The sequence below is a fragment of the Eucyclogobius newberryi genome, unplaced genomic scaffold (assembly GCF_026437365.1).
Source record: "Eucyclogobius newberryi isolate DKJ021-1_F unplaced genomic scaffold, fEucNew1.0.hap1 SCAF_16, whole genome shotgun sequence".
In the NCBI taxonomy this organism is placed as follows: Eukaryota; Metazoa; Chordata; class Actinopteri; order Gobiiformes; family Gobiidae; genus Eucyclogobius; species Eucyclogobius newberryi.
The window spans coordinates 4,978,661-4,988,320 of record NW_027315790.1 but is presented as its reverse complement, the minus strand read 5'-3'; the positions used below and the strand labels follow the sequence as shown (position 1 = coordinate 4,988,320).

Sequence of the window (9,660 nt, the reverse complement as noted above, 5' to 3'; positions counted from 1 at the left end):
TTTGTTTTAAATAGTAGAAAAGAACGATGCCTTATTATGAATTTAATTTGTTCACCAGTGAAATCTCAGAACAAACAGTGCTGTTGAATATTAAAAGGTTTGGAATGACTCAAATAAAAGCGTTTTTATTTTTTGAGAAATAGTTGAAATGAACAAACATTACACTCACTGTTTGTAACTCTGTTATTGATTTGTTTTTTAGGGAATTTTGCGTGATGTCAATTCAAACAGACGTAATTATTCTGACTGAATTAAGTGAGTTAATTTTCAACATTTGATTTCTTTGAATCCCGTCTCTGTAAAACATTTTAAACGTGTTTGAAGCAGCTGGATTCCAAACCCAAATTAAACGTTAAGAAGCTCTTGTTTCTTTACGCACACGCTCACGCAACTGCCTCCAAGCCCTGCCTTTCAAACTGTCCACGGTTCCACTTAAACCAAAGCTTCTTCCGTCGCCTCTTTCCATTTGTTCGAGCGCCACCTTGTGACCATCACTGCGTACAGCTCCCAACTTCGCACCAAACATCTGCATTTTCACCAGTCAAAGGACGCGTGGTTTGGACATGTTTATCAGAGGAAGTGTAGTTTGTGCCCAGTGCCTTTTACGCACGGCGCTTTGGTACGTAAATTACAGTTAAAAAGGTAAGACAGAGTTACTTTTGGCATAGAACGGAAGGGAAGCGTCATGAGCAACCGTTCATCCCAAAAAAATGTGGTTTATAAATACTGATTGTGATTATGGATGCCACACGGGTGAACGTTTGTCTAGAATCAAGCGCAAAGAACAAAATAATCAAGTACTGATCTTATCTTTAAAACCAGGACTAAACCACAAATCTCACGTCGTAAACCTGAACTCATCACGGCAAAAAAGGAAGATTATTCCAGGTCTAAAACAGTTATAAACAGACACGTCATGCGTAAATCGGAAGACTCCATGAAGGACGAATCCAGGACCAAACCAGTTATTAACCAAGACTAAAGAAGGACTAAATCAAGTGTAACTACTACTTAAATCCTAACAATCCCGGATCTACTTATCCGGGACTAGCCCAGGTCCAAACAAAGACTAAAGGAGGAGTAAACCATGTGTAACTAATGCGTAAACCCAGACAATCCACGAGAGACTAATCCAGGTCCAAACCAGGTCTAAACCAGGTCTAAACCAAGTCAGAACCTGATTCAAACCAAATCGAAATCATTCACAAACCTTGAGTTACAACGGGTAGAAAATGTGTAAACCTGGACCAACAAAAGACAAAACCAAAAACAGCTATGACCAAACCTCACGTTGTAAACCCGAACTCATCACGGCTTAAAAAATAAGATTATTCCAAGTCTAAATCAGTTATAAACCAAGTCTAAACCAGATCTAAACCAGGACAAAGTAAAAAGTAAAACCAAGAGGACTATGCCAGATCTCAACCAGGACTACACGACGCCTCAGTGGCCCCCAACACGACTCACGGACACAATGTGAAGTTTAACTAACTCGTAGTTAAAAAAAAAAAAAAAAAAAAAAAAGTTGTGTTGTGTTGCCGCGCGTCTGCGTCTGGCACAGCGCACTCACCAGGCACAGCGCGGCCGTGAGCAGAAACACCACCGTCCCCTGCATCCTCCACCGGGCGTCCGCTCCCACTGCCGCTGCTGTCCCGCTGCTGCTCCTCCGCTTCTCACCGCGCACCATAAATCCACGCGCGTCCCGCTCCCGTTCCGTCCGGCTCCTCTCAAGCGGCAGAGCTCCACAGCAGCTGCAGCCCGGCCACGAACACGCGCACGACGCACCCCATGAGCGGACACAGTGGAGGGGTTGGAAAAAAGTCTTTAATAACAGTAATAATCCGGAGTCTTGCTGGAAGGAAAGGGAGGCTGAAAGAACGGTGCGCTTTGCTCGGTTAGCTCGCTTTTTATACCGCGCGTGAGTGTGTGGAGACGCGAGCGGCGGACTGCGATGTGAGGAGCGGAGAGAGGCGGCGCGGCAGGCACTTGTGCGTGTGGGGTGGGGTGGGGGGGGGGGGGGGGGGGGAGGAGGAGGGCAGAGAGAGGAGCGGATCGGTGGTTTCTCGCTCTCTTTTTGCCGTGGTTGGCGCGGCGCGTTCACCTTGGCACGAGGTTTGGCGCCTGATGGAGATGAATGCGCTGACAGGAGACGCAGCGCTGCCAATGAAGTCCAAGAAAACAGAGCCGTTTCCCCTCCTCACGGCGCTTTCTCTCGAACAGCCACAGCCGCAGACGCACTCCGGGGCCGGGGCCAGGACGCGGCGCGTGAGGAAAGCAGTTGGTAACTTCTCCAGAACGCGTTTGGTGTCAGGGGTTCAAGTTTTCACTGATGAAAAGCAGAAGTGTGGACTTTTAAGTTGTGATTTGGACTGGAGTCAGATTTGAGTCCCTATTTTGATGAGTTTAAACTTGATCAAATGGACCACATGCGCCAATTAAAAAAAGGCATCAGTGACTTTCAGTTTTACTCTTTGTGTTGCAATGTTTTCCAAAGCAAAATGTCTTTTAGTGCAATCAATTGAATTCATCCTTTCTTAAACCCACTCAGCATTGTTTTCATTGATAATATCTGTAGAAGAATTACTTTTAGACAACTTTTCAAATTGATACAACTGTTTTGTGGCTTAAATGCCAGTGACTTTCAATTTCAGCTGATAGTTAGTTGTACTGTCATTGTTAACTTTTACAGGAACAAACTGAAACTGTCCCTCCCACTGCTTTATTTGTGACCAGTATTTGTTTTTAAGTAGTAATTTGGTAGAAAACTTGAAATTCATATCATGTCCTATTTTATTTCCATTTATCCATCTTCCGCTTATCCTGGGCCGAGTTACGGGGGCAGCAGTCCAAGCAGACTCTCCAGAAACTTCCTCCAGCTCCTCGGGGGGATCCTGAGGCGTTCTCAGTTCAGCCGAGAGACGTGGAGGAGCAGCGGCTCTACTCCGAGCTCCTCTTGTGAGACTGAGCTCCTCACCCTCTAAGGGAGCGCCAGCCACCCGGCAGAGAAAACTCATTTCGACCGCTTGTATCCGCGAGCTTGTCCTTTTGGTCATTACCCAAAGCTCATGACCATAGGTGAGGTCAGGAACGTAGAGTGACCGGTAAATCAAGAGCTTTGCCTTTTGACTCAGCTCCTTCTTCACCACAACTGCAGCCGCTGTACTGATCCGATCACAAATACAATCAGATAGAAACATAATTCATCCCGTCATTGGAAACCAAGACTTAATTATTTTGTTAAGTTGTTTTGATTAAATATTCTCAGTTTGAATTATTTATGATTGAAAACAATGATTACAACAATGATTTTGTCGAAGATTATATTTTGAAACCTACACAGAGCAGAGGGCCACAGACAACCCGACAATGAAGTGAACCATTCAACATTTTGCATTTGACATTGTTTCGATGCCTCCACACCTTTAATACGACTTTGTGTAATCAAATCCTACATCATAAACCGACCTCATTAGGGCTAAAGAAAGACTATTCCACGGCCAAACCAGTTATAAAACAGGACTTAGGACGGACCAAGCGTAAACTAATCACAAAAACCTGAACAATCCAGGAAGGACCAATCCAAGACCAGCTATAAACCTGGGACTAACCCTAGTCTACATATTATGTGAGAACCACAAAATCCCATGTTTGGAAAGATTTCTGTGTCAGGTTTTTCATAACATCATGTCAAAGGGCCCATTATTCACAAGGAACTGCTGTGGCTACTGGGAAGCAATCACGGGTTCTGGGACTGTCCTGTCCTGGAATGAGATCAATAAAGTGCTACAAACTGTTTTTGACATCATCATCATCATCATCATCATCATCATCATCATCATCATCATCATCATCATCCCACTTCATTTCCGAACTATGTACTTGGGCTCAAAACTCCGGCGATGGACACAATAAATGGGTACATTTGGAACATTCTCCCAAAAGCAGGAAAAAGGCGTCACAAAATACGTCTGGCACAAACTGAGCAACATTGGCACAGAAAATGGAAAAATTCACTGATCACAATCATTTGGACTTAATCTTAAAATTGACATATTTTAACCACTTTGGACTAAACAGGACGTATATTTTGGACATAGTTTGCCTTTTTTATTTTGTTTCATGTGTTTTTTGTTGTTTGAAACATTTTCAAAATAATAAACTGATAAAAACATTAAATTCATTCGTATAAAAAAATAGATATTATATATTGCTACTGCTGCCATTTAAACCAAACTCTTTCCGTGTCACATGTCGTCCTTCCTGCTGGTGTTTTCTGTGGATGCTGACTCGTGAGTTTCCCCAGTGGACACAGAGCTTGGTTATTATCTGGGGAAAGTAGGGCCCAGCTCCAGCAGAAGAATGGGAAGGAGCGCTCAGCCCGTTCATAAATCCTGCACCCTCATTGCTACAACATGGCGAGCCCTGTCGGGGTGTCTATAACTCACCGCCGGGGCTGATGGGATAGCGCTCTGAATGGGCCCGATAGCCTTCAAGAGCCCAACATGGCACGTACAAGGAGGCATCGATCACAGGGGCCGCTCTGCACTGCTATTGTCAATGTAATGATGCACTAGACGCCGGTCGGAAGGCTAAGACGGACATCCTTTTGTGGCGTTAACTTTTACTTTGAGTGGTTTGAATATTTAAGGTGAAAGGGACTTCGTAGAGATTTTATTGCAGTTACTAGTTTTGTATAGACTTTAAAACTTGTATGACGTGGCTCAAGGTAAAGGAACTAAGAAACTACTCCCGTCGTCCGGTTTTTCATCAGCTTTTTCTGCTTTCTGTTTTATCGACTCGCGTGTGCTAGCTTTCTTTTGCTAGCATCACTGGAAATACCATGGTTTATCATGAGATCAAGTCCGTGTTTGGTGAGAAATGATAATGTTCTGTTTATATCTACATGTTTTCACCTTGTTTTCGCCTGAGATCGTGTTCGCTCTTGTTCAGTCATGTCACGCTAAAATGTTCCAGGAGCTAAAATGGAGCCGGACCGCTTTGAAAGCCAGACCTCTCAGTTTTGAACCTCTGAAACAAACTTTTGGACGATACTGGACCAATCCACTCCAAGACAAACCAGTGGAAACAAGCCAATACTGTAATGAATAGTACGTGTAGAAGTGGCATTAAGAATAAAAACGTAGACACATTTTCAAAGCGGAGATATCTGTTTTTGCAAATACACTCTTCATGTAGAAAAGCAGGTGTAAGACGTAGCGTGTCAAACCCTGCAGTTGCCACTAGAGGGCGTAATAGACGAATCCCTGTGAAAATAAATATGGATGAAGCTTAATAAATTCTCGTAAGGAATTGTCCATAAGAAGGTCGTATCTCATGGTCCAGTTTCCCATGAGAATAATATTATATGTTCGAGAGGCTGAAAGTAAAAGCTGTGTCCTTTGCGTGGGATGTAAGGGAACACATGGAGGTCCAGGTGATGGATGCACGTCGTCTGGAGAACCTCTGAGGACACTTTACCCTGTGTCCTGTGTCCCTGTCTATACTGTCCACTTAGCTAGTCACTGATTGATAAGTCCTTGATCACTTACTCAGCAAAAAGGGTAAGTATTTAAGTCAGGACACTTTTTACAGTTTGCTCTCTTAACATAAAAGCTTTAAAACGTCATTGTTCAGTAAAGATGTTTTATTATCCACATACATCGATTTTCTCGAATGCATTTTCCTCCCACAGAGACATAAAGGTCAGTCCTTAAAGCAGCACCTACACTCACCAAACTTTACACTCTTGGATTTTAACAGATCATACAATAGGTTTTTCTTAATATCTTATTCTAAGCCTGATTAAAAAAAAAAAAAAAATACTTTAAAAAATTAGGTGAAATTTGAATTTTTATGCCAATTTTGAGCAAGGTTTAGTTGACTGAATATTGAATATATAAAAAATCTCCACTAAAATGTCAACAAGTGATTTAAACCTGGTTCTATCAATTGTTCATATTTATACTGTATGTTCCTAAGTAATCATGCAATTTTGGTAATTTTGCCACAAACAATGCTGTTTTAAACATTTCGTTTTTCATTTACCCGCAGTGTTTCACCTTGAGTGATTGAAAGTCTAAAGAATTAAGAAAGAATTAAGAAAAAGTGAATATTAAATAAAAAAAACATGTGACTTACAAACTTCTTACATGATAAACAATAAATCCCATTCAAATATCTTCTTCTAACTCTCCTTCCACGTCACAAAAGAACGATATTCTTGGACCATCTCAACATCTCCTCGCCACCTGCTCCTCCTCCTCTTCCTCCTCCTCTTCCTCCTCCTCCTCCTCTTCCTCTCGCTCGTCTCTGTCATTCACTGATGACACATAATCACGAGGTCAAGTCACTCATTTCCTCCCGCAACTTTTTTTTTGCTCGCTCGTGGAAAATTCTAGGGTCCAGGTTTGAATCGCTCGCATCGAACGGACGAGAGGCGAGTGACGGGAGGAGAGGAGGAAAAGGAGGAGGAGGGACCGGATTGGAGTGGTTCCAGGGGCCGATTGTAAGGGCCAGATGTTACCGAGGCCCTCAGGCGTGGCCCCGACAGGACCAGGAAAAGAGCTGCTCGGTGGCGTCGGCCCAACCAGCTGCCACTCACAGCCAGAGGAGACGGCGGAGGAGTGGGAGAGAATGATAATGGGACGAACGACGACTCAAGGGAAGAGGGAAATAAGGCTCCGGAATATTCATTTAGAAGGAGTAGAAGAATCTGAAATGTTGCGGGACTTCAGATGGCGAGTGTCGTTCTTGTTAAGTGATGATTTAGCTGTGATTTTGTCTCGTTTTGGTTTAATCCTGACCGTTTAATAAGACTGAGAATGACTTTTGGATGAGAGTCGAAGGATGAAAACAACTGAATATTTCACTATGACACAGTGAGTTCATTGCATCCATAAATGCCTAAGATTTTAATTGATTCATGATTTCACGGTGTTGATGCAACTATTAAAAGAATCTGTCAGACTCACTTGTCAAATTCAGAGGGCCGGACCTAAATTGCTCTGGTCCAGTCCATTTCTCGACAAGATGTTTCAAAAGTGCAAAAGTACTACATCCTTTCTTTAATCAGTGAGATAACATGACTTAAGTACTATTAACTACTGCGTCATTTTACTGCAGGGTTGGTCCAGATCTCCGTGGCAGGAGTCCATGCAGCTGGTCCTCACTGTGAAGCGAGTGAATAGTCAAAGATCTCCTCCGGCCAACATGTCTCCTCACAAAGCCCAGAGAAAGGGGCCGGTGGTGGGCCGAGGGAAGCAGGATGCCGGGGCCCTTCACTCTGGAGGATCCGGGAGAGGATGAACAAGCTGTGGAGATGTTCCTTTATTTTGTGACAGAGGAAGAGAAAAGTGATGGTGAGATGCAGCTGCCGTGTGTCAATAGTTCTTTTACAGCCTCAAGTTTTATATTCAGAATACTGAGGGAAAAGAGGGTTCATTTTAGACGAAACTTTGGAGAGAAACTTGTGCTACAACTTTATACGCAACAAAAAAAAGTATTTTTTTTAAGTCCATGGGTCAGCAAAAATAAAACAGATCCAGTCCAGACTCAAGGACAGTTCATTCTGCAGTGGATTTGTCTGAAGTTTACCAGATGTACCACATACTTGTACATGACCAGATATACCACATACTTGTACATGACCAGATATACCACATACTTGTACATGACCAGATATACCACATACTTGTACATTACCAGATATACCACATACTTGTACATTACCAGATATACCACATACTTGTACATTACCAGATATACCACATACTTGTACATTACCAGATATACCACATACTTGTACATTACCAGATATACCACATACTTGTACATTATCAGATATACAACATACTTGTACATTACCAGATATACCACATACTTGTATATTACCAGATATACCACATACTTGTACATGACCAGATATACCACATACTTGTACATTACCAGATATACCACATACTTGTACATTACCAGATATACCACACACTTGTACATGACCAGATATACCACATACTTGTACATTACCAGATATACCACATACTTGTACATTACCAGATATACCACATACTTGTACATTACCAGATATACCACATACTTGTACATTACCAGATATACCACATACTTGTACATTACCAGATATACCACATACTTGTACATTACCAGATATACCACATACTTGTACATTATCAGATATACAACATACTTGTACATTACCAGATATACCACATACTTGTACATTATCAGATATACAACATACTTGTACATTACCAGATATACCACATACTTGTATATTACCAGATATACCACATACTTGTACATGACCAGATATACCACATACTTGTACATTACCAGATATACCACATACTTGTACATTACCAGATATACCACACACTTGTACATGACCAGATATACCACATACTTGTACATTACCAGATATACCACATACTTGTACATTACCAGATATACCACATACTTGTACATTACCAGATATACCACATACTTGTACATTACCAGATATACCACATACTTGTACATTACCAGATATACCACATACTTGTACATTACCAGATATACCACATACTTGTACATTACCAGATATACCACATACTTGTACATTACCAGATATATACCACATACTTTTACATTACCAGATATACCACATACTTGTACATTACCAGATATACCACATACTTGTACATTACCAGATATACCACATACTTGTACATTACCAGATATACCACATACTTGTACATTACCAGATATATACCACATACTTTTACATTACCAGATATATACCACATACTTCTACATAGTCCTTGCTTCATCCCATTTCATTACTAAAAACCAAACAAGAGAAGACACGACTGCTCCGATGTTTGGTCTTTTCACCTATAAAATACTTGTACTGCGGTCAGCTGTTAAATGCAGCCCTGAGTGAACCACCACGATGACTATTCTGGCAGGTAGCCATCTCCAACCCCCAGGAGCCCCCAGGAGCCCCCAGGAACCTCCAGGAGCCCCCAGGAACCCCCAGACTTCCGTCCCGACTTCATCTCTTCTCACCCTCCACGGGTTGTCTCATCCATTTCTCTAAGCTCGGGTCCTCTACCAGAGGCCCTGAGCAGATCCCTGTAAAAACAGGGATCTGCTTTAGCCACTCCTCCGGTTTGGTGGTCACTACCCCGAGTGTGTAGATGACCACGGGCACCAACTTCACCTTCTCCTTCACCTTCACCTTCACGTTCACGTTCACATTCACCTTCTCCTTCACCTTCACCTTCACCTCCACCTCCACCTCCACCTTCTCCTTCACCTTCTCCTTCTCCTTCACCTTCACCTTCTCCTTCACCTCCAGCTCGACCTCCACCTTCTCCTTCACCTTCACCTTCTCCTTCTCCTTCTCCTTCACCTTCACCTTCACCTTCACCTTCTCCTTCACCTTCACCTTCTCCTTCACCTCTACCTCCACCTCCACCTTCACCTTCTCCTTCACCTTCACCTTCACCTTCTCCTTCACCTTCTCCTTCACTTTCACCTTCTCCTTCACCTTCTCCTTCACCTTCTCCTTCACCTTCTCCTTCACTTTCACCTTCTCCTTCACCTTCTCCTTCACCTTCACCTTCTCCTTCACCTCCACCTCCACCTTCTCCTTCACCTTCA

At 42.7% G+C, this 9,660-nt stretch overlaps 1 protein-coding gene across 1 annotated transcript in view; it reads right to left on the bottom strand.

Annotated features, from left to right (window-relative positions):
- nxph1 (neurexophilin 1) overlaps positions 1–1,875 on the bottom strand; it is a 57,842-nt gene extending 55,967 nt beyond the window's left edge. Inside the window, exon 1 of the mRNA XM_072447328.1 lies at positions 1,571–1,875. Within this exon, the coding sequence (XP_072303429.1) occupies positions 1,571–1,687 (117 nt within the window). The 5' untranslated portion in view covers positions 1,688–1,875. The remainder of the gene's footprint in view (positions 1–1,570) is intronic.
- Positions 1,876–9,660: the final 7,785 nt, after the last annotated feature.